Genomic DNA, 24,417 nt, shown 5'->3' on the forward strand with positions numbered 1-24,417 from the left:
TCATTAACATTGCAAATCAACTATACCTCAATTTTTAAAAAAATTTCGAGGGGGAAAATAAAACTTTAAATCCAAATCAAAGAAGGAAAAACAATTATTTTAATGAAGCACCCCAGAATTTTACCAGGGATCCCTGTGAACTTGTTAAAAATTTCAAAACAAAGCAAGATTCATCTTTATGCAATTTTTTCAGCATGACCACTCTTCTACTGTCCTAGGATCAACAGCATAGCAACTAATATGGGATTTTGTTTTGTAAAACTCTCAAGTGGCATTCGTCTGGAGCAGGAGTCACTGTTTATATTAGTCCATCAACACGCCCTTACTATGATCTAACTTACAATTCTTGTCTTCCTAGAAAGCAGCAAAATATAATTTTGGAGATCTTCCTTTCTGGCCACCCATCACAGAACCCAAGTATGGGTATAAACCCATTTATTGCTGCTCCTAACATTTTAGAAAACCTTTGAATTTAAAACCTTTTTCAAAGCAATTACCAAAAAATCAAAACAACTGCATTCAAGTTGTAATGGTAACTCAAGTTTCTATCAAAATCAACTGATCCTCACAGATGACTAAACCAGGAGCTGAAACAAACACTCCACTTCCCAGACAACAGATACAGGAAGTGAAGTAACACTGTCCTCACAGGGCTGTCACCTTTCTGCAGTCTTCGCTCGCTGTCTTCCAATCTTTGATAGGGATCTTTCTAAAGACCTGTACTAATCACCACTGTCCTTCCTAAGTGCCTTCATTAATTTCTTTGGATGGCAAGTCCTTTTTTCTCCATACCAAAATTGCCACACCACTGAAAATGCTCATGGCCTCCTGAATTTGCTGAACACAAATAGAAGTCTACATAGTCAACTAAGGAACTCTTTCACTAAACAAATTCATGTGACAACCCAACTTGGCAGAATCACCTCCACAAACCAGACTATTTTGTAAAAAGATTACCTAGGTGTTCATTCAAACTCTTCCAAGTCCAGGCATTCACACATTAGTGTTTAGTGTGGGAGCGGCCCGCAAAACCCTGAATCTAATCTATTAGCAGTTTCTTTAAAAATCTGTGATAGAGCTCAACAAATTCCTCTAGTTTTGGACTGAGATGCAGCAGACAACACTTGGCAACATTACTGCTGGAAAAAAAACAAATCTGATTATCTCTTGAAGGTAGCTCCAAAGAGTACAATTTATATACAATCGTCTCCAATTATCTGACGGAAAAGCAATTCACAAAAACATTGTTTATTCTACATACACTTATTTTAGTAAGAACTACTAAGTACATCACTAATCTACTGATTTCCCAAGTCTTTACTACGAAGAACTCAAGCCCAAGGTATACTTTTGGTGTCAACATCTCATTTAGCAACAAGTCCAGTGTGGTGAAGCCAGTAGTCTCATACACTGTTGATGGGGCTATAATGTCGAACAATTCTTGGAGGGAGATAGTATTTACCAATTGAAAAGTATATGTTTTCTAACACAGGAAATCTGGAAATGTATCGTACAGATACACATGCATTTACTGCAGCACCATGTACAACAGCAAGGCTGGAAATAATCTGAATGTCCAAAAGTAGTCAACTGTTTTTCTTCCAAAAATCAGGAGTACATCAATGTGAGGCAGTCATTTGAATGAGACAGATCTCAATGCCTGACAATGATCTATACTAACTAAATATCTATATACACTGATGTATATGATCTCTGGAAAATATTACTTACATTGAGTGTTTCTAATAAAGGGGACTACCATACTATTGTTTTACCATGTGTACGTGTACTACTGAGAATGAATTTAATCATTCTTCTCTGCTCCTGTCACTAATTGGGGCAGGGGGGATTTTTCCCTCAGCCTAAGAAGGATTATTCTGACACATTCACATATTCAGCCTTTCGTTGCACAACCCCAAAAATTCCATGCTAGATGATCCACAATTACACCTTGTATTATAAATACACACTTGCACTTTAATGATTAAAATAAACATTGTGTTGTTATCTGGTTTAGAAGACAGGATACTTGCGCTACTTATACTTGTTCTTCACAACCAGGTTACAGGTATTTTCCCCCCAGAAATATACATCATTTTTGGGAAACAGACAAGTGATTTACGGAAGGAAAAAAATAAATGGGATCTTTTTCACATTCAGGCAAACGATATAATCAATATGTTCAGACTAGAGATTTTATTTTAGAAGGATAAAGGATGGAGGCGTAATGATGTTTGGCATTTTTAATTTAGGTTTGTTTTATTTAAGTTTAATGTTAATCCATGCTGTGTTTCAGTAAGAACAATACAGATTCTGTATCTGTGGCTCCAGTCAGATATCCAGTAGTACAAATTAGCTTCAAGTTACACATACTGAACAAAAGAGGTTGAGCGAGCGAAGGAGGGGAGGGGCGGGGCCCAGGGGGAGAGGGAAGGAGAAGAAACAAAGAATTGAACACGCATGCAGGCTTTTCCATTACCACCTTCAATGCTAACCTGCTTCAGAGGGAGAGTAAAGTAGGCAAGAATGAGCAGCCACGGATTGTTGAACTGTTACCAGCACCATGCTTTTCAGCAACATTTCAGCAGAGTTTGAAACACTTTTTACAGCAAAACCATTACAACAAACTCCCCAAACCACCTTTAACCACCTCAAGCTAACATCCAATTATTTTTAAACATTGGTATAAAGTTCAATTTAAACAATTAGAAAAAGGGAAAATGATACCACATACACCTCTATAGTGTGATTAACTTTTCTCTTAGATGCTTGCATCACCTAAAAGTCTAATGGCTTTCGAATGTAATTTCCATTTCTAATGGTGATCTTGCCACATCTGGCAGGAGACAATACAGTAATGCTGAAAAAGCCTCTATGCAGTCCTGTTAGTGTCTTAAAGAACCTAAAAGCTGGGACCAGTAAAATCCACAGAAATTCACTCTTGCCTTTAAGAACTTTTGAAAACTGTTTTTTTTTTAAAAAAAAAAAAAAAAAAAAAAAAAACCAACAGGGCAGGAACCTAAATTCTGAGACCAAATGTAAAAGTCAGATTTGGTGGTTCTCAGTGACAATGGGGGAATTTCCAAGAGGGGTGGGATGGGAAGGTGTGGGGTGGTCAGAGATGGTTTCTCTTGTTGGCTTTTATGTCTCACTGATTTTCATCTTCCACATCCTGCAGCGCTTCTTTATTCTGCTCTTCACCTGCAAAGAAGAATGACAGTTAATTATTTCATAATGACTAAACTAGGCTGTTGTGGTCACAAAGGTATCATTCCAAGCATAAAGACTCCTTATATTTGCTACAATTGGTTTGAACACAGACAGGCAAAGGATTTCTACCTTGACACCTGAGATGCCTAAGCCAAGAGGTGCTGCTGGATCAAGGTCCTGAATGATCAACAGGATGAAAAAAAACTGATGCATAGTAAAGGTCAGTGTTTTTATGCTAAAAAAGCTCTTAGACAGACAGCCAGGTAACCATATTGTTAAAATGATTTTCAAGCTTTCATGTATATCTTGAGTCAAAATACTCTTTCTCAATAACCTCACCTCTTCAAGAACCAAGAGTATGTTATAATTTTTTGCAAAATCTAATTTTTCTGCAGGCCCCATTATTAGAAATGTTTCAGTAAGAGAACTGAGCAGTAAAATTCTTCAAAGGAGTTCTATAGTTTTAGAGGGAGGATTCTGCTTTTGTAAACGAATATTTTACACATTTTGTATCCTGGACAGTCACACCAAACCATAATCACAATTTCTCACTCCAGAGTGGAATAGCATGCTCAAAGTAAACCAGACCACTGAGGTTATTAAAGAAGGGCATTTGGACCAGTTCTCTCATGCCACTTTTCTTTTCCCTTTGAACACGATGATTAGCCTGAGGAGTTTCAACTGCACTATGACATGCAACAGAAAGCCAGCCTATTTACCAGAGAATCATCTACCTATTAATAAGCATTAAATAAGTCAGCCATAATAAGGAAGCATGCAGGCTTCTGCCAAAAAATAAACGTGTAAAAGTTACATTCTTCTTCTTTAACAAACCACTTGTAATTCCTATGTAGTTACTAGTTTGATCAAAATAAATGAAAATCAATTAACTAACCCAACAATCATTATATGATAGTTCAGACAACCCATCCATTCATAGTGCTTGTTAAATTACTTAATTAGAATGGACAAATGACACTAAGACCGGCTGCCTACAGACATAAAGCAAAACTCTGAGGAATGCTTTTAAACAGTCTTAAAGACCTTGATACAATAAATGCTGTCATAACAATAAGGGTTAAGTAAAGATAGTTTCAGTCATTTTAACATTTTTGTGATAAAAATATTTGACACTGATTGTGTAAAAGTACTTAATGTACATAAAGATTTTTGAATCACATTTAGAAAAAGTCGTGCAAGGAAAGACAAAAGTAACTATTTACTGAGGGAAAAAATGATGGTCCACCCAACTGTTCCCCCAAAGAATAATGTATTCAAACTTAGGAAATGATAGGAACGTTCACTCATTTTTAACAGCCATACACTGCCAAAATATGGTTAACATACAACAACAGAGCACACTCTAATTTACTCATAAGCAACCATTAGATTTGCCAAAAGTTCCAAGTAACTTTGGCATAAAAATACTGTCACATAAGTCACACCCAAACAGAGGTAGACAGGGGTAGCAGATCATAAATGTCTTAGAAGGTTTCACATCCTGGAATGTAGAACAGGCAGTTTTTTAAGCGACAAGATGATGATATGCAGGCATGATTAGTGAAGAACCAAAACTAAAAGCAGAATTCACTGTGCCATGATAATGACTTACAAAGTAGAGTTTTTGGGAAAGGAAGAGTTGGATTTTCCTTTAGGAATCTATATTGCAAGGAGAAAGGGAGGGAGAACAATCATATGAAAGCAACATTACAAGAAAAATAAACCAAGAGCAGGACAAAGGAAACATCAATGATTTAGGGGAGTCAGATTTTGATCCTTTTACTTTGTATGAACTTCACTCTAAGAAATAATCTGTTCCTTTTTAAGAGGATGTAATAATATCCTCTTAAAAGGTATACAGAAGGGGGGCAAAAAGGGTTCTTCAGATACATATTTCTTTGCCCAGTTTCTAGATTTGGAGGGGAGGAGGGGAACGGGCAGAGCGAACACATTTCCTCTCTATGGACTTGTGTATTTAACAGTCCTCTGACCACAGGTTAAGAGAAAAGGACTGAAATCACTTGATGAGAAAAAGTGGTGCTCCCTTTAAAGAATTATGTTTCAAAAGACCCAGACAGACATTAACATACTCTGCTGTTAATAACATATAAACGTGTAAGTAAAGGCTTGTGAATATATACTTCTTCCTTTAGAAACCCTCAATTCAAAAGGTTTTTGACACCATTTTTCATATTTAAAGTAAAAAAGGAGAAAACCATCTAAATAATCCTTAAAATAAATGCAAGTAACATCCTGACCAATTTCATGACCAAAATTCTTCTACATTCAGCATTGATTCTAAATCACAAAACCAATTTAATGAAGCATGTAATACTCTACCTTTTAGCAAAACTAGCAAATAATTTCCTAGTACCGACAACAATTTGTAAATCCAGATAGCTTAATATTGCTAAAATTTCAAGATAGACCACTTGAATTTTTCACATTAAACTGCTTCTTAATTCCAAATATTTTGTGACAAACCTCTTAAATGAAAATCAGTCTGTTTCGACCAAATTTAATTAATTGGTCAATTTACAAAATGAAAAGGAACTGATGCAACTGAATTTCACTAGATTTTTAAGTGTTTTAGGATTAAAGAGAAATCTACCCTAAAATGTAATAAAACATTTTGTACAAAGAACCTTCCCAACTATGAAAACATAACAAATCTAAAGATACCCTATTTTTAAATGATCCATTTCATAAAACAATGCTCAATAACCAAGAAAAAGCATATCTTTGGTTCTGTATAAAAATGGAGTGACATACAGTCTACCCTCAATCAATTCCTGGTTATGAGTGATAATGAAAAATATAGACTTTATTTTTGTAATCTAGCAACTTAGTTATAAGAGCTGGCATCAAATGTCTAAAAAAAATTGCTTTTCAAAGTCACCTTCTTTTTGTTACTTTTCACCCTCAAAAAAACATCCCCAGAGGTCAAAGGGGTATAGAGCTTACTTATAGGTCAATAACCGCTTACCAAACTCTCCACATGCTTTCCTTTTATCCCCTCAAACAGGCAGAGATATTAGTCTTCTCTGAGCTGGGGGTGACTGTGAAGAGTCCACAGCTATTTGGCCATTCTTCTTAGTAGTTATTGTTAGAATACAATAGAATTTAAAGCTGGAAGGAACCTTAGTCATTAGTTCAGAGATAGTTAAATTGGTTTTGAGTCCCACAGACTGGTACTGGTTGCCCCTCAAGTGCTGTGTTGAATGAAAAGTCATCTGTGACTCCATCTGGCTTTGTCGGTAAAGTGTGCAAGTAGGTCACATGTGCCACATATCTCATGCCAACCCTAGTCAAGTTTCTAAATAGTTCATCAAGCTGGTGCACTTTAGAAGCTGAGTCACCTAATTCTCACTTCAGGACCATGACTCAAGGTAATTCTAAAATCTGACTCTATCCTTCCACTGCCAACCTACATGCCCTGACACCCATTTTCAAATACATCTTTAAAAAGTATGCTTACAAATACAGTACAACATGTTGGTTTGACCAACGGAAAGTACAGCTAGCCTCAAGCAATACAACATATGCTTCAGTTTGGGTAATACACTCTTAAAGGATCTGTAGCTGAAAATGACAAGAAACTTTATTTCCACTCCCCATATCACCACCACCAATTACAAAAACTCTCATAATTATCATGCCACACTAGTTTGTGTCCATCTCCCTGTCCCATCCCCCCTCCTTCAATGATGTATCATGGATTAAAACAATTCTTTAGAAATGGGCAGAATAAAATATCCTTTAAAATCAAGAAACGTGACAAATTTGGCCTTTTACAACTGGAAGAAACATTAAGCAGCCACCCCACCCCACCGCCCATCACAAGATTAAATTTTATAAAATATTCTAGTAACTATTTACAACTGCAACGCTAGAAAACAAGACACTACACAGACCTCTTAAATAAGGACCTATGGGCAGGACATGCCATTTGTTGTGTAGAATACAGAGGTAACACTAGTTCTTTTTTTAGATAAAAGATTTCCACACAGAAAAGATGCTTCATAAACATCTGCTTATAACCATCTAGTTGTTTTTGGTTTTTTTTTAACATCTTTATTGAAGTATAATTGCTTTACAATGGTGTGTTAGTTTCTGCTTTATAACAAAGTGAATCAGTTATACATATACATATATTCCCATATCTCTTCCCTCTTGTGTCTCCCTCCCTCCCACCCTCCCCATCCCACCCCTCTAGGTGATCACAAAGCACCGAGCTGATCTCCCTCTGCTATGCGGCTGCTTCCCACTAGTTATTTTACGTTTGGTAGTGTATATATGTCCATGCCACCCTCTCACTTTGTCACAGCTTACCTTTCCCCCTAACCATCTAGTTTTAACCTGAGGATTACCACTCAGCCAAAGCAATGATCATGACAATCAAATACAATTAACCTTAGACCCCCTAAAATTGAATCTGAGTAATGATAATATGAACTGCTTCCTCTCCCTCCATCTTTCAAAACACAGTGTGAGAGAAGAGGTAAACTAAGTTTAGCAAACAGTATTAGAGGCAAAACTTTAAATCTTTGAATATTAACAAAAGATCCCCTTTCCCAAACAGGTCTTTTATCATCTTACAGACCAAAATGGAAGACTGTACTTTGATATCATTTCCGGTAAAGGCAGTAATCAAAATTTGATAGTTTGGAGGAAAGGCTGTTGAGTCTAAATTGTAGCTTAATGTAAAGAAATTCCAACTTCTAAGAGTAAACAGATCCAACAACTGAAAGAGACAACACTTTAACTTCAGTCTCCTTACCATCACCCTGCATGTCTGAAGTCCATAGTGTCAGATTATCACGTAACAACTGCATGATAAGCGTAGAGTCCTTATAGCTTTCTTCACTCAGCGTATCCAGTTCTGCAATTGCATCATCAAAAGCTGCTTTTGCCAACCTACAAGTGTTTACATAAATGTATTACAAAAATGAACTAAAAAAGTCCAAAACCAGAATTGGAAATGACATAAGTTAAATTTCAGTCTTTTCTTCAGTTATCACACAGTAATATCGACACTGAATGCTTGGGTTTAGGCACTGAAATAAAGGAAAAGCAGATGTAACTGATGAAAATTAACTTCCTATTAATTCCCTTTTTAATTTTGTAATCCAGCAACTTTGGAACTAGTGGAACTTTTGGAGTTCCACTTATGACTATGCTTTTGACAAGCAGACCAAATCCCATTCTAATCCACCACCAAAATACATGCATATTAAAGGTATTTCCAAATTCTAGTCAACAGTTCACCAAAGTTTTAATGCAAAAAGAAAATTCTGAGACAGTATCACAATTTAATCCAACAGAATTTAATGTTAATGGAGCAAGGAAGAAAACTAGGCAATCTAGAACTCACAAAAATGTGATCACATAAGCGAATTACTACAGTTAAAATGAAACAAAATTCACATTCACTTATTGAGTACTGTGTACTATGTACACCAAGTGACGATGGACACAGGTGGGGAAAAGAAAAGAGGAAAGAGAGACATAACCTGGGTCCACAATGAACTTTTTAAAACATCTAAGAATAGAGGGACTGACACATAAATACTATAATAGGAGGATGAAGTGCTATCCTGGAGAAAGTACTTTAGGGACCCAAGAGGAGGAGCAAATGGGCAAGTCATATTTGAACTAATTAATGGGTAGGAAAAGAGCACAAATAGCACACTTCCGATTAAAGCAAAAGCATGGAAAGGACTAAGTTGAAGCTACGTGCGGGACAGCTAGCCTGGAGAATGGCAATGAGAGATTCAACCAGTACTATCAGCTAAACAGCTATAGCTTCTTTATTAGTCAAGACATATTACCTGTTTGGACAAACTCGACTAGCAACATTTAGAATATTTTCAGATAAATTAATATTTATTTGCACTCAAATGAATCCACCTTACATCAGGAAAATCTCTCCTTTCATGGAATATGTGATTCCTACATACTCAAGAACACTGAAGTTACAAAGAACAAATACATTATTCCTATTATATGAGATATCTAAAATAGGCAAACTCATAAAGACAGGAAGTAGAGATTACCAGGGACTGGGGCAGAAGGAAATATGGAGTTATTGTTTAGTGATCAGTTTGTTTCAGGTGATGAAAAAGTTTTAGAAATAGTGGTGACAGACAATACTGTGTGTGTACTTAATACCACTGAATTGCACATTTAAAAACAAAATGCTAGGGCTTCCCTGATGGCACAGTGGTTAAGAATCCGCCTGCCAATGCAGGGGACAGGGGTTCGAGCCCTGGTCCGGGAAGATCCCACATGCTGCAGAGCAACTAAGCCCGTGTGCTACAACTACTGAGCCTGCGCTCTAGAGCCCGCAAGCCACAACTACTGAAACCCACGCACCTAGAGCCCGTGCTCCGCAACAAAAGAAGCCACCGCAACGAGAAGCCCACACACCGCAACAAAGACCCAATGCAGCCAATAAATAAATTAATTAAAAAAAAAAAGAACGCTAAACTTCATGTTATGTATATTTAAAAAGTAAAAAGCTATGTACATAAAGATATTTCTTAAATTTATATGTGTATCAAAAATTGGGAACAGCGCTTCCCTGGTGGCGCAGTGGTTGAGAGTCCGCCTGCCAATGCAGGGGACATGGGTTCGTGCCCCAGTCTGGGAAGATCCCACATGCTGCGGAGCGGCTGGGCCCTTGAGCCATGGCCGCTGAGCCTGCGCGTCCGGAGCCTGTGCTCCGCAATGGGAGAGGCCACAACAGTGAGAGGCCTGCGTACCCACCCCCCACCCCCCCCCCAAAAAAAAGGGAACAATCTGAAGTATAAATGGGGGAGTACTTTTACATACGTCAATAGGATGCCAAATTTTATGACAGAAAATACAAAATGACATGTACACTAAGAGCATAACTATATTAAACACATGCTATAAAGACTGAAAGCTAATATACAGAAATGAAGATAATTCTATGATGAAAATTTCTCATTCCTTCCTCTTACTCTGTAACAAGATTCTTTTCAATCTACCAATCAAATTTTTCCCCATCAACATAATTATCCTAACTGCTATCCTAGTGAAACGAGATAGGTCTGTCTTTATATCATTCAAAACAGCTGCATTAAAAGCCAGAATAATTCTTTATTACAGGACCAAGCCAACGAAGGCAGTCCCAAGGAACAAGACAAAAAACAAGTTGCTATTCTCCTTTGTAACCCTTTTTTACTTTCATAGTGAGAGCGTTTGTTCTCCTTCATGACCTACCTGCAGGCACGGTCAGGGGAATTAAGAATTTCATAGTAGAATACGGAAAAATTGAGAGCAAGACCTAAGCGAATGGGATGTGTTGGTGGAAGTTCTGTCATTGCAATATCACTAGCAGCTTTATAAGCCACTAGGCTGTTCTCCGCAGCTTCCTTCCTGTCATTTCCTGTGGCAAATTCAGCCAGATACCTGTGGTAGTCCCCTTTCCTAAAACAAAACAAAAACAAAACACAGAATTAGGAATAATGCTTTTTAAATAAGTTGTTAAAAGTTTTCTGTATTACATAAGATCACATATGTGACAAAAATATGAAACCGGTATACTTCAATAATTTCAAAAAGCCTCTTTCAGGAATGACTGACTCATCTATTTAGTTTTCCTCCTCAGAGATTTCACATTGCCAAATATAAGCCAAATCCTAGAGAAATTAACTGAAAAGGCTCAAAAATCAACAAATTTATCACTTGATAGACGAGAATTAAATATAAAAAGTGGTTCCAAAGAATGGCACAACAGTTTGTTACTCATGAAATAAAACTTCCATATAAATTGTTAAGACTGAACTGTGGGGCTTCCCTGGTGGCGCAGTGGTTGGGGGTCCGCCTGCCGATGTGGGGGACGCGGGTTCGTGCTGCGGAGTGGCTGGGACCGTGAGCCATGGCCACTGGGCCTGCGTGTCCAGAGCCTGTGCTCCGCGGCGGGAGGGGCCGCAGCGGTGAGAGGCCCACGTACCGCAAAAAAAAAAAAAAAGACTGAACTGTGTAATGCACTGCTTGTAGCTAGGGGGGCAGCCCCACACAAGCAAATGACTATGAATAGGTAAAGCAAAACTTAGTACATTTTTACAGTAATAGTTTGACCACCTTAAATGCAGTAATATTGACTCTTCTTAGCAGTGAATCTGCAAATGAGTATTCAAAAATTAATTTAATTCTTGAGACTCACTCCTCCCGTAACTATCTTTCCAACATTAAATAAAATGTTGTAAACCTACATAAAAAAGTGATGATTCTAAGAGAGCCAACATTTAATCTGACATTTTCCCTTCTAGTATAGAACCTACATTTTATAATAGAAAACCTTGGACTCGCCAGTGTTAGCTGCTGGAATGAGGTGTTTGTCCAGTACATCCAGAATGTCACAACAGATTAACTTTAGCTCAGTCTCAACCTGAAAAAAAAGTCAAAAAAATTGTTTAAGAAATTATATATAAATTATCACATTCTATCTCTGGTTTTGGAGAAGATAACATGCATACCCCTCCCTCTCCAAACCCCCCTTCCCTCTCTTGATAAAAAAGCAGAGACAAGCTGTGTCCGGTTAATGAAAGTTTCTTCCTATGTGCCATTACTTAAGTGCTTAAAAAAACCTCACAGTTCAACTACAGAACTAACAGTGATTACTACTTACTAAGTGCAGCACATTTATATTAAGTAGCTTCTTTAACGAGGTAGCAACTATTGTCTCCACTTAATGGGAAAACAAAGATTACTATATTCGTCCAAAGATCACTAACTTAAAGAACTTAGAGGCAGAGTGAGAACTTGAACCCAGGTAAGGTTGCATGGTTAGTCACAGTTTGTAAGGGATGGAATAAAAATTCAAACCAAGGTATTCTGCTTCCAAGGCTCACATTTCTAACCACTACTATGCTCAACAGCCAACCACCTGAGTGGTAGATCCATAGCCAGTTACAACACCAAAAATCTGTAAACTAAAGGAAATATTGCCACTCGTCCCAATTCGTTTATCATGCCCAAAACGCACACTACTCCTAAACATATATACACAGTCTGCTTTCCATTTTCTATTACTACAGTGACATTGTTCAACCTTTCCAAATTCATTTCATGCCCTCTGGAACCTCCTCCTTCCCACTGTAAATAATTCGCCCACTCTCTCTTCTCCTATAATCTCTTTCTAATCCTAAGTAAAACCAGCTTTCTCCTGAATAAACTACCTTCTTTATGGCTTTTCAAGAAAAGATAGTCTGCTCTAAGAGAAGGATGATTTCTGACTCTCTTAACTCCTCACTGACTCAGTATGACTGCTCTCCTAATACTCCAAAACCCTTCCTCCTTGGAAGATCATCCACTATGTTTTAATTTCTCAATTTCTGTTATTAGTAGATCTCCACAGGCTCTTCACCCACATTCACTGAGTATCTACAGCTTACCTCTCCAATTCCGGGTATCACATCAAGGTATTATCATGTTCGTTTCAACACAGTTCCTTCATCTCAACTCCATGACCCTCACTTGTCCATACTCCTAACTGTGCTGTTCTATCCTGGAAGTCTTAAATTCCAGCCTCTTGACTCTTTCATCTTCTCCCAATTTATCAGGTCCTCTCTTTGCTTCCTGCTTCCTTTCCTACTTATCCCAAATCCCACAATCTAGTTCACAGACTTACCTCTTTAGCACTTGCTCATTTCCTCATCCCTCTGAGACACCAAACTTGTCTACCGACAATCCATATTCTTTTTTCAACTTATTTGAAAGTAATGGTCACACTGGTACCAGCTAACCACCTTCTCTGTAACCCCAGGTATGTTAATCACTCAGAACACCTCTGTTTTCCCATCTATGAACTGGAGTAATACCCTTTACACGGTCATTTAAAGATTAAATACAGTATCTTGCACAATTATATATATTACAAATATCTCCCCATGTTAGTCAGTAAACGTTTCCCTTTTCCCTCCCCCTACCAAATTTACTACTCCCCATGCTAACTTTGTGACTGCTTCTGTTATTTCCCTCACTGTACTCTTAAGAGTGTGTTTAGAATCAGTTCCACTAGAATCAGTTTCTCAACAGTGGGAGCTGTTCTATGCATAACAGGATGCTCAGCAGTATCCTCATTTCTACCCACTAAAATACCAGCAGAACTGTCAAGTTGTGACAACCCAAAATGCCTCTAGACATTGCCAAATATCCTCTGAGGAGCAAAGTCACCTCTGGTTGAGAACCACTGCACTAGATCAAACTTTTTTGACCAAAACCCACAATAAAACATTACATATCCGTATATACCCACGTGTAATATATGAAACAATAACTTTATGAAATAACGTCCAATGCCCTCGGATACTTTCTATTCTATTAAAAAAACAATGACTAGACTGATCTTCCATAAAGATATTAACTGTAACTGTCTCAACTTTGCACATAACACCTAGCAACTGGTGTGGCACATAATAGGCATACAAATATTTGTTAAATTGTCCTGAATGGTAATTTCAAGTCACTCAAGGAAGTATTTTGTAGTTACCACAATAAAAACAGAGATTAAATTAGTTCTTTACTTGTGTGGTGCTCAACACTACTCTCTGCAGCTTCCAAGGAAAAAAATTTCTTCTCCTCTGTCCTGAAATAGCCTATAATTCCCAATCCAGGTGGGTGAAAGATGTAAATACATTAAAATGTAAAATATACATTACACAGGTATACAACAATGTGTGTACTAGGCTATGATTTAAACAGTCCACCACCTAAGACATCATTCTTTAAACTTGTCTAGGATATGACAATCTCACCATTTGCCGATATTCCCGAATCATTTTTAGTTTGTCTTCTCCTCCCTTGTTTTCTTCTTTCTGTTCAATGCTGCTGATTATCCTCCAGGAAGCTCTTCTAGCTCCAATCACATTTTTATATGCAACAGATAGGAGGTTTCTTTCTTCAACTGTCAACTCCACATCCATCCCTGCTACTTTCTTCATTGATTCCACCATTTCTATAAGTGAAAATAAAATGAGACCGTACAAACTATGTTTTGTTGAAACATCCTTTTTTTTTTTTTTTTTTTTTTTTTTTGCAGTACGTGGGCCTCTCACTGTTGTGGCCTCTCCGGTTGCGGAGCACAGGCTCCGGACGCGCAGGCTCAGCGGCCATGGCTCACGGGCCCAGCCGCTCCGCAGCATGCGGGATCCTCCCGGACTGGGGCACGAACCCGCGTCCCCTGCATCGGCAGGCAGACTCTCAACCACTGCACCACCAGGGAAGCCCTGAAACATCCTTATCACAGTAGATCTTTTTGCTGTCAAGCTAATGTAAAACAAAGAAAAAAATTTTTAACAAAATAACTTCACAATCATCAAGACTAGTATGAGTAAAAAACTAAAACCATGTAAAAGATAAAGTAAATTAAGAGCCCAGAAAAAATAGTATCTAGAATATAAACTGTATGGAACCAAAATGACTTCATACAGTATCAAGTATGGCTTGGAGGCATCTCTCCCATATTAAGAGAACTAGGAGCGCACACCTATCTGTTTCCCAGTAAAAATAATTCAGCTGGCAGTTTAAAACAAAAGTTTTAAATTTACAGGCTCTAAAATGCATTTTCTCTCAAATAAATTATCCCCCAATTAAATACAAATAAATTGAACTTCCCCAAAAAGCAGTCACTGGAAAAAAGGGAATTCATTCATATAGCAAGCATATACTGAGCATTTGGTTAGTCACAAACACAAACTTATCTTTGGGTATTTGCAATCCTTCCTCCTTTAGAAGGGCACACTGTCCACTTCCTATGCATTCATTCATCAGTAAAGTTTTGTATGGTTCTTATTTGTCACCACTAGGTGGCGAGCAAAGAAAGGGGCCCAGATAAACCTTGGGTGATCCCAAGTATAGGAAAAAATAGTTAATAAAATGTACGTGAATGCAAAGGAAGAGCCAAAAACAGCTCAATAAACACTAACTGAATAAATAATGAAAACTATGCTTTTAGAAAAGACTAAGTGCCATATTAGCATGTGGCTCTCCAACTTTTACTGTGTCAGAATTTTTGGTGATGAGACCCAAGGATCTGCGTTTTAACAAGCACCCTTAGCACACATTCTAAGCATAAGCATACCTTAAAGTACAATGCAGATGGTGACTTTATGAAACACTGCTTAATGATATGATAAATTATGTGTAATCCCAGGAAATGATATGTTTCCAAAAATTATCCTTTCAGGAATATCAAGAAGTTACATAGTGGGGGGAGTTCCCTGGTGGTGCAGTGGTTAAGAATCCACCTTCCAATGCAGGGGACTTGGGTTCAGCCCCCGGTCGGGGAACTGAGATCCCACATGCTGCGGGGGCAACTAAGCCCAAGTGTCACAACTACTGAGCCCGCGTGCTGCAACTACTGAGCCTGCAAGCCACAATTAGAGAACCTACATGCCACAACTACCGAGCCCACGCACTCTGGAGCCCGCGCACCACAACTAAAGAAAAGCAAGTGTGCCGCAACAAAGAGCCCACACGCCACAACGAAAGATCCTGCATGCTGCAATGAAGATCCCATGTTCTTCAACCAAGACCTGACCCAGCCAAATAAACAAATAAATATTTTTTAAAAACAGAAGTTAGATAGAAATATTAAGATGGTATGATCTTTAGAAAACAATTCAGTAGTTTCTTACAGAGTTCAACACTGTAAGACTAAGCAAGCCCACTCCTAGGTATTACCCAAGAGATATGAACATATATCTTCACAAAGACTTTTTTACATACATGTCCACAGCAATTTTATTCATAATAGCCAAAAGGTGAAAACAACCCAAATGTCCATCCATACAATGGAATACTACTCAAGAATAAAAAAGAATGAACTATTGATACAAGTAACAACATGGATGAATTTCAAAAAACATGCTAACTGAAAAAAGCCAGACCAGGGAGGGAGGCTCAAGAGGGAGGGGATATGGGGATATATGTATACTTATAGCTGATTCACTTTGTTGTACAACAGAAACTAACACAACATTGTAAAGCAATTATACTCCCATAAAGGTATTTTTAAAAACAAAAGGAAAAAGCCAGACCAAAAAGGACTATGATTCCATTTAAATCAAGTTATAGAAAATGCAAAACTATAAAGGCAGAAAGCAAGTAAGTGGTTACCAAGATATGGGGGTGAAGTGAGAGGCTTCTGAGCAAAGGAGTACAAGGGAAATTTGGGGGGGTAACAGAATTGTTCTACCGTGGTGGTTACACAACTGAATACATTTATCAAAAAAATGAATTTGGGACTTCCCTGGTGGCACAGTGGTTAAGAATCCGCCTGCCAATTCAGGGGGCACGGGTTCGAGCCCTGGTCCAGGAAGATCCCACATGCCGTGGAGCAACTAAGCCCGCACGCCACAACTACGGAGCCTGCGCTCTAGAGACCGTGAGCCACAACTACTGAAGCCCACGCATCTAGAGCCTGCGCTCCGCAACAAGAGAAGCCACCACAATTTGAGAAGCCCGCGCACCGCAACGAAGAGTAGACCCCGCTCGCTGCAACTAGAGAAAGCCCACACGCAGCAACGAAGACCCAACTCAGCCAAAAATAATTTTTAAAAAAACAACGAATTTTATGTGTATAAGTAGTGTATTATAAACTTTACCTCAATACAGCTGAATTTTTAAAATGCAATTCTGAAGCATTAAAAAAAAAGTATTAAGGCATATTTAAGACCATCTGTGGGAGCCTGAGCACATTCATTTGAAACATCCAATTTTTTTTTTTAACCACAGCCATGTAAAAAAGCCTAAATTTAGTGGCAGTGGAGTAAAGAGGGTATCATTTCAAGCTCACTGCCATACTAGTTCTCAAAAACTAACAACAAATAAAACACGCCTCAGAAGTGAACCAGTAATTCATCTAAGTTGTTCCAACAACAAAGCAATTTAAAAAGTAACCTAGCTACACCAAAAAAAGACCATAATTCTTTTAATCTGTAGAGCTCTGCAACATTATATATGGAAAAACTGTACCCAAATATCTAATACCACTAAAAATTTAACAATGGTATGTCTCTGGGTACTATTCCAGATGACAGATTTTTTTCATTTTTCTGTGCTCTAGAAATTTTCAACAATGATCATATAATAGTTTTACAATGTGAGGGGAGAAATATATTTTAAATACTCAATGATATTCTACTACCCCAGCTTCAATTAAGTATACAATTCCCTTCATTGAAAAAGCCACAAAACAATGCACAAAAGACTGTGGTACAAATACAAAAGTAGCAGTTATCTGTTATTATTAAATAACAGCTTTACTGATCTATAATTCACATACAACTCACCTGTTTAAAGCATACAATTCAATGGTGGTTATATTCACAGAATTTGCACAACCATTACTATAATCGATTTTAGAACATTTTCATCATTCGAAAAAGAAAAGCTCCATACACATTAGCAGTCATTCCCCATTTACCCCCAAATCCCTCAGCCCTAGGCAACCACCAATCCACTTTCCATCTCTATGGATTTACCTATTTGGACATTTCATATAAATGGAACTATATAGTATGTTGTCTTCTGTAACTGGCTTCTTTCACTTAGCATGTTTCAAGGTTCAGCCATAGTGCAGCATCTATCGATACTTCATTTACTGAATGTATACAGGTGTATACCACATTTTACTTATCCGTTCATCAGTTAATGGACATTTGAGTTGACTTTCCACTTTTTGGCTATTATGAAAAATGCTGCTATGAACATTCATGTAAGTATGCATTCAAATCTCTTGAATATATACTTAAGGAGTGGAACTGCGGGGTCATATGATAACTTTCTGAGGAAGGAACTGCTGAACTTTTTTAACAGGGGCTGCACCATTTTTACATTCCACCAGCAATAGAGGAGGATTCTAATTCCTCCATACTCTCACCAACACTTGTTCCCTTTTTTTTTTTTTAATAGTCATCCTAGTGGGCGTGAAGTGGTATCTCTGATTTTGATTCGCATTTCCTTGATGGCTAATGATGTTGAGCATCTTTTCATATGCTAACTGGCTATTTCTGTATGCTCTCTGGAAAATACCATTCAGATGTTATGACAATTTTTGAGTTATCTGCCTTTTTATTACGGAGTTATAGTAGTTACTTTTAAAAGCCAAACTACTCCTCATAGCCCTTTATCTTCAGGAATTTCTTCACTCTCGAAGGAACTAGATTAAGGGACAGTAGTAGCACGAAGCAGAAGAGAAAAGAGCTAAAAGTTCTACGACCAGGCTTTGTACCAATTTGTACAAATTATGACTATAGAGAAATTCCCATAACACTGGTGTCATCCTTATCCTTTTTTTTTACACCAGCAACAGACACACAATCCTAACTATAATATACCCCAAAAGTATGTGAAAACCCTAATTTATCCAAAACTCTAGACTAGCCACAACCTTAAAACCTCCATCAGCAGAGGACTAACACCAGTTATATTCACACAACCTTCTCAAACACTAGTATTTCATGAAATCATTATTGCAGCAACTATTTTATCAATGCGATCTCAGCATTTCTCAGATGGCAGAAGACTGTCAAATCTATCTGCAGTAGATATGATCACAATTTATGAACCAGAGAACTGCATCTCATGGTCAAATCACTACTTGTGGATGCGCAGTTTGGTACATGAGTTTTGGGCAATAAAATATCATTTCTGGGACTCTTGATAGTTTGGGAACAACGGGTAGCTGACTGAAAATCACCACTGTTACAGAAACTCTGAAACATTATAATCCTCACAACTCAAAGGACATCTTAACCAAATACTAAGCTTGTTTTGTTCCAGGTCATTTCTCCTTCATTGAGTGGTAATAGCCTAGTTAGACATCCATTACATTAAACCAGCTTACTTCTTTTTGTTACTGACTATCCTGCCAGGAGAGTCAAATGTTTTGCACCCCAACTTTAATTTAGCTTTGGTTCTTGGTTTTTGCTCTCTGAACTATTTACACATTCCTTCGATAAACTGATTCACAAATAAAACACCTCACGGTAGGCACTGTTCCAAACGCTTTACACCGGAACAGACACTGAATCTGAATGCACTGAATCTGAACAGACCTTTGAAGTAGGTACCAGTATTATCCCCATTTTATAAAAGGAAACTAAAAACTGTGGGGGTGAAACTTGCTCAAAATCACAAATTCAGTGGATTACAACAGGCACTCTGACTCCACAGTCATGCTCTGATTTAATCATATTATCTCAGATTTGAACATTTATTTGAATTCATCTGTATGGGGATCCTTTCGTTTGCTTTTATAAGAATAGATGCAAGATAAATGATTTCAATGACAACAGACATACAAGCTTAATACATTAAAATGTGGTTCATTCCTGCTTACATCTTCTTCCACCTACAAGTTAACCTCCCAGAACATTATCTTCAAAAACCTTAACTGCCGGGCTTCCCTGGTGGCACAGTGGTTGAGAATCTGCCTGCTAATGCAGGGGACATGGGTTCAAGCCCTGGTCTGGGAAGATCCCACATGCCGCGGAGCAACAGGGTCTGTGAGCCACAACTACTGAGCCTGTGCGTCTGAAGCCTGTGCTCCGCAACAAGAGAGGCCGCGAGAGTGAGAGGCCCGCGCACCGCGATGAAGAGTGGCCCCCATTTGCCACAACTAGAGAAAGCCCTCGCACGTAAACAAAGACCCAACATAGCAAAAATTAATTAATTAACTCTTACCCCCAACATCTAAAAAAAACCTTAATTGCCAATGCCTAGTAGTAAACAACATCCCAGTAAACTTGATTCTCCCAAGACTGTCCCTGCCAGATGGTAAAACAGGTCTCTGCTGAGGTCCAATCGTCTTAATTTTATAAAGACAGAGTACAAAATCTAAAGGGGGGCCTACAGTTTCTAGTAAGAGCCAGACTCAGGATGGAAGCAAACTGTTCAGAATCAGTCACAGGAAAACAAGCAGGCGGTGTATTGGATGATGGGACTCATGTACCTCCTACCAAAGTATACAGGGTCATAACCATAATTTCTCTGAACATGGAAAAAAATGTCTGCCGGCTGTCAGAACACATAATTCTGACTTTAAAGACAAAAAACTGAAAAAGTAACTTGCCTAAAGTCACACAGCTATTAAGTGGTAAAACCAGAATTCGAACCCAGACAATCTAACTTAAGTGCCTGAGCTCCCTCTTAACAACCACATTCAACTAACTTTCCAAGTAGTGTGCTCATAGAAACAAATTCTTAAGTCCAAAAACACTAACGGCAAACACCCCAAGGACAGAAAGGGCCACAGAATCAAACACTGCCTTAAAAAGGTTCTGTCACTCAAGGTTCTGGAGAGGTCTTGGGTTTGCTTTATGTAAGATTGATCAGTTGACCCATGACCTTTCCTCTTTGTCTAGGAAACTATTCATCCCTCTGGATCAAGTTCTTATTCTGCAAAGCCTTACTGTGCTCTCCAACCCATGTTCATACTTCTTTCTGTGTTGAGGATCAGTGTTTTCTTCCCATCAAATACTACCGTCCTAAAAGGGCATTAACTGTGTCTTTATCTCTCTATTCCCAGAAAAGCACAGTATCTAATGATATAAATGGCACACAAACATTTGATGAAAGAATGAAGAATGTAAACTGAACTATGTTAACAGAGATTGAGAAATATATTCTGGTGGGCCTGACTATATCACAGATAAATGAAACCTATTTAAGGATCCCCCCCTCCTAGATAGAACAAGAGATTCTATACTCCCTTCTCAGCAATTTCAATAGGCCCTTTTTCTGCAGCCCATTTTATTTTGTAGAAAATTTAGCTATGTATCTGCCCCTAAAGAAGTTTCTGAGACCCAAAGAATCATCCTGAAGGTCTGAATTCTGTTCATTAAATACATAAAGGGGAATTTAGTATAGGTGTCCTATGTTATCAAACTTTAGCTAAATGCCTATAGTACATTCAAATAATATACCCAATTAACAAGACCATGGCATCTTAGGGACTTATGAAGTATCTAGTATTATATGATCTGATCTTGAATTCTGTACATGAAATGACTAAAGAAGACCAAAACTCTTTCATAATACAAAAAGTCAAGGCATTTGGAGTTATTCTGAGAACTGGGTATACTGTAGTCTAGAAGTCTTACCAATTCATCTGCTATAGATTATCAAGAAAAGGCACAAAGAATGCGAAGGGTTATAACTTGTCTTTTATATGGAAAAGTGGCTGGTTGATGTTAAAAAAAAAAAAAGGCAAGGGTAGGAAATAAGCCCATCAAAGCAATCTATAACAGAGGATACAAAAGTGCCATTTTAAACAATTACCAGATTTGATTCCCAATCAAGAGCCTCCTAGGGTGCATTCAGAGCAAGACAATCAAGGGGAAAAAACATCTAGCTCTTTCCTTTATTTAAAAGACTAAGATCATCTACCACTTCACACCCATTAGGATGGCCACTATCAAGAAACCAGAAAACAGGTGTTGGCAAGAATGTGGAGAAATTGGACCCCATGCCCTGTTGGTGGGCATGTAAAATGGTACATTTGCTGCGTAAACCAGTATGGTAGTTCCTCGAAAAATTCTGAAAACAGAATTACCATATGACCCAGCAATTCCACTTCTGAGTATATACCAAAAAGAACTGAAAGCAGGATCTTGAACAGATATATCTGGATATTTTCATAGCAGCATTATTCATGATAGCTACAACATGGACGCAACCAAGTGTCCACTGACGTGTGGAGAGATAAGCAAAAGGTAGGTATATACATGCAATGGAATATTAAAAAGGAAATTCTGCAATATGCTACGACATAGATGAACCTTAAGGATACTATACTAAGTGAAAGAAACCAGTCACAAAAAACACAAATATTGCATGATTCCACTTATATGAGATACTTGAATTAGTCCTAAAGAAAGTATAATGTTAGTTTCCAGGGGCTAAGGGGACAATGGGAAGTTACTGTTTAATGGATACAGTTTCGGTTTTACAAGATGGAAGAATCATGGGGATGGATGGTAATGGCTTCACAAAAATGTGAATGTATTTAACACCACTGAACTATACACTAAAAAATGATCAACATGGTGGGACTTCCCTGGTGGTCCAATGGTTAAGACTCTGAGCTCCCAATGCAGGGGACCAGGGTTCGATCCTGGTCAGGGAACTACATCTCACATGCCGCAACAAAGATCCCACATAATGCAACCAACATCCAGCGCAGCCAAATAAATAAATAATTTTAAAAATATATATATCACTGTTTAAAAAAAATGATCAACGTGGTAAATTTTGTTGTGTGTATTTTCTCACACACACACGACGAAGATGAAGTAGCTCTGTCCCAAACCCTGTAGTCCCCCCTTCTCAATGAAAAGTAATCCAGATGACAGACATGATGATGATAGTATTGATAAAATCTTCAGTTAACTAGGGACTGTTGAAAAGAAACTCCTCCAAAGACCCAACATGAGAAGAAACTTAAGACAATACATTTATTTCTGGCTTGCATGAAGGCAAGCTTCCCAAATCATTATGTCAAATGGAAAGAATGCAAAGTTATCTCAGGGGTGATGCAGAACTACCATGAGAAAAGCCAGGGGGAAAAAACCAAGGTACCTCTGTAAATTGTATAAAACTCTGTAAAATTCACCTTGTTGAAATAATAAAAATCACCTCAGTAAAAATCTCTCTAGACCAATTATTAGTTATCAGGCATGGTTGTTTGAAATTGTTAGTTTGGGATCTATCAGAATATATATAATATTTTTTTTAATTTCTTTTGGATAGGGACTTTTTTTTTTTTTCTTTTTTGCTGTACGCGGGCCTCTCACTGTTGTGGTCTCTCCCATTGCAGAGCACAGGCTCCGGATGCGCAGGCTCGGCGGCCATGGCTCACGGGCCCAGCCGCTCCGCGGCATGTGGGATCTTCCCGGACTGGGGCACAAACCCCTGTCCCCCTGCATCGGCAGGCGGACTCTCAGCCACTGCGCCACCAGGTAAGCCCTGGATGGGGACCATTTTTAAAGTCTTTATTGAATTCGTTACAATATTTCTTTTAATATTTATTTGGTTACACCACGTCTTAGTTGCAGCAGGTGGGCTCCTTAGTTGCGACTCACAAGCTCCATAGTTACAGCAGGTGGGCTCCTTAGTTGCGACTCACAAACTCTTAGTTGTGGCATGCATGTGGGATTTAGTTCCCTGACCAGGGATCAAACCCAGGCCCCCTGCGTTGGGAGTGCAGTCTTATCCAGTGTGCCACCAGGCAAGTCCCAGTACACACATACATACGTGTGTGTGTGTGTGTGTGTGTGTGTGTGTGTGTGTATTGCCTGCGTTGTGTCGTCATTGCTGTCCGCGGGCTTCCTCTGGTTGTGTTGAGCAGGGGCTACTCTTCGTTGTGGTGCACAGACTCCTCATTGCAGTGGCTTCTCTTGCTGTGGAGCACAGGCTCTAGGCGTGCGGGCTTCCGCAGCTGCAGCCCTCGGGCTCAGTAGTTGTGGCACACGGGCCCTAGAGTGCACATGCTTCAGTAGTTGTGGCTCACGGGCTGTAGAGCGCAGGCTCCGTAGTTGTGGCACACGGGCTTAGCTGCTCCGCAGCATGTGGGATCTTCTGGGACCAGGGATCAAACCCATGTCCCCTGCATTGGCAGGCAGATTCTTAACCACTGCACCATCAGGGAAGTCCCAGAATATATTTTATATGCATACATCTGGACTGACATATAGAGAAGTCTTTACCCCTCCCCCAAGACATATTAGTATTTCTATCAAATGAGAGTACTTCCTCAAAACAGGAAGATCTATTGTTAAAATAGAAGTGTAAAAACTATACTTTTCAATATAATAAAATAAAAACCATTTTCCCCTCACACTGAGTTTTTCACTTTATCACATGATGACTATTATCTCAGAGACACTTTACAAAATAACTAAAAACCTCAAATAAGGATAATAAGATAATAAAGAGAAAAGAATCATCATCACAGAAAGCCATTCTGCACTAGAAGAGAACAGCAAAAGGAAGAGAACAAATATCTTGAAGTATTTTCCCAGTTGCTGAAGAAAAAAGTTTTTTTTTTTTTCTTTCGGTAGCACCGCACGACATGCGGGATCTCCCACCAGGGATCAACCCCGCACCCCCTGCAGTGAAAGCATGGAGGCCTAACCACTGGACCACCAGGGAATGTCCCAGTTTCAAAAGTTT

At 38.5% G+C, this 24,417-nt stretch overlaps 1 protein-coding gene across 2 annotated transcripts in view; it reads right to left on the minus strand.

Moving 5' to 3' along the window:
* Positions 1-2,228: 2,228 nt before the first annotated feature.
* The window catches only part of YWHAE (tyrosine 3-monooxygenase/tryptophan 5-monooxygenase activation protein epsilon), a 44,710-nt gene continuing 22,521 nt past the window's right edge, over positions 2,229-24,417 (minus strand). The window contains exons 2-7 of one of the 2 annotated variants that reach the window (XM_060291133.1): positions 13,998-14,197; positions 11,523-11,629; positions 10,459-10,665; positions 7,991-8,127; positions 4,823-4,869; positions 2,229-3,201 (exon numbers count right to left, since the gene is read on the minus strand). In XM_060291133.1, the coding sequence (XP_060147116.1) occupies positions 4,862-4,869; positions 7,991-8,127; positions 10,459-10,665; positions 11,523-11,629; positions 13,998-14,197 (659 nt within the window). In that variant the 3' untranslated portion in view covers positions 2,229-3,201; positions 4,823-4,861. The remainder of the gene's footprint in view (positions 3,202-4,822; positions 4,870-7,990; positions 8,128-10,458; positions 10,666-11,522; positions 11,630-13,997; positions 14,198-24,417) is intronic. The other variant, XM_030861879.3, reaches the window with a different exon arrangement.

The sequence above is a fragment of the Globicephala melas genome, chromosome 20, assembly GCF_963455315.2.
Source record: "Globicephala melas chromosome 20, mGloMel1.2, whole genome shotgun sequence".
NCBI classification, from domain to species: Eukaryota; Metazoa; Chordata; class Mammalia; order Artiodactyla; family Delphinidae; genus Globicephala; species Globicephala melas.